At 42.3% G+C, this 572-nt stretch overlaps 1 protein-coding gene across 1 annotated transcript in view; it reads left to right on the top strand.

The window, feature by feature from the left end:
• The window catches only part of LOC107578642 (DNA-binding protein RFX2-like), a gene marked incomplete at its 5' end in the record, with an annotated part of 6,328 nt that extends 5,877 nt beyond the window's left edge, over nucleotides 1-451 (top strand). Inside the window, one exon of the mRNA XM_016264583.1 lies at nucleotides 327-451. Within this exon, the coding sequence (XP_016120069.1) occupies nucleotides 327-371 (45 nt within the window). The remainder of the gene's footprint in view (nucleotides 1-326) is intronic.
• Between the last annotated feature and the right edge of the window lie 121 nt (nucleotides 452-572).

Raw genomic sequence — 572 nt, forward strand, 5'->3', positions numbered from 1 at the left:
AAACTCATCCGATCTGTCTTCATGGGGCTTCGCACACGCCGACTTGGCACCAGGTCAGACTGCACCCCAAAAATATAGCTAATCTATAAATGACATTAACAGCTGATCCATTCTCAAAAGAAAAGCACAATCCAGTCTCAAAACCACAGCTGCACAGAGAAGAACATTGAGGGGATTTACTGCAGACACTTGTCTAATGCTTAAAGAATGATCATAAGATGATGAACTGAAAATAAATAATGTTCAGTCTCAAACTGTGGTGTGTTGTTGCTGGAATAAAAAAAATGTGATGGCTCATTTTGTGTGTGTGTATGTGTGTGTCTCAGGGGGAACTCAAAATACCATTATTATGGTATTCGTCTGAAGCCTGATTCACCTCTCAACCGCTTGCAGGAGGACATGCAGTACATGGCAATGAGACAACAGCCTTTCCATCAGAAACAGAGGTGAAATAAGCATCCCCTCTCTCTCCTTTTCACTTGCATGCAATCTTTATCTCATATCCAAGCCACTTCTTCTTTGCCATCAGGATCTGTGTGTGTGTGTGTGTGTGTGTGTGTGTGTGTGTGTGT

Source organism: Sinocyclocheilus grahami, unplaced genomic scaffold (genome assembly GCF_001515645.1).
Source record: "Sinocyclocheilus grahami isolate Dianchi unplaced genomic scaffold, SAMN03320097.WGS_v1.1 scaffold11289.1, whole genome shotgun sequence".
Taxonomy (NCBI): Eukaryota; Metazoa; Chordata; class Actinopteri; order Cypriniformes; family Cyprinidae; genus Sinocyclocheilus; species Sinocyclocheilus grahami.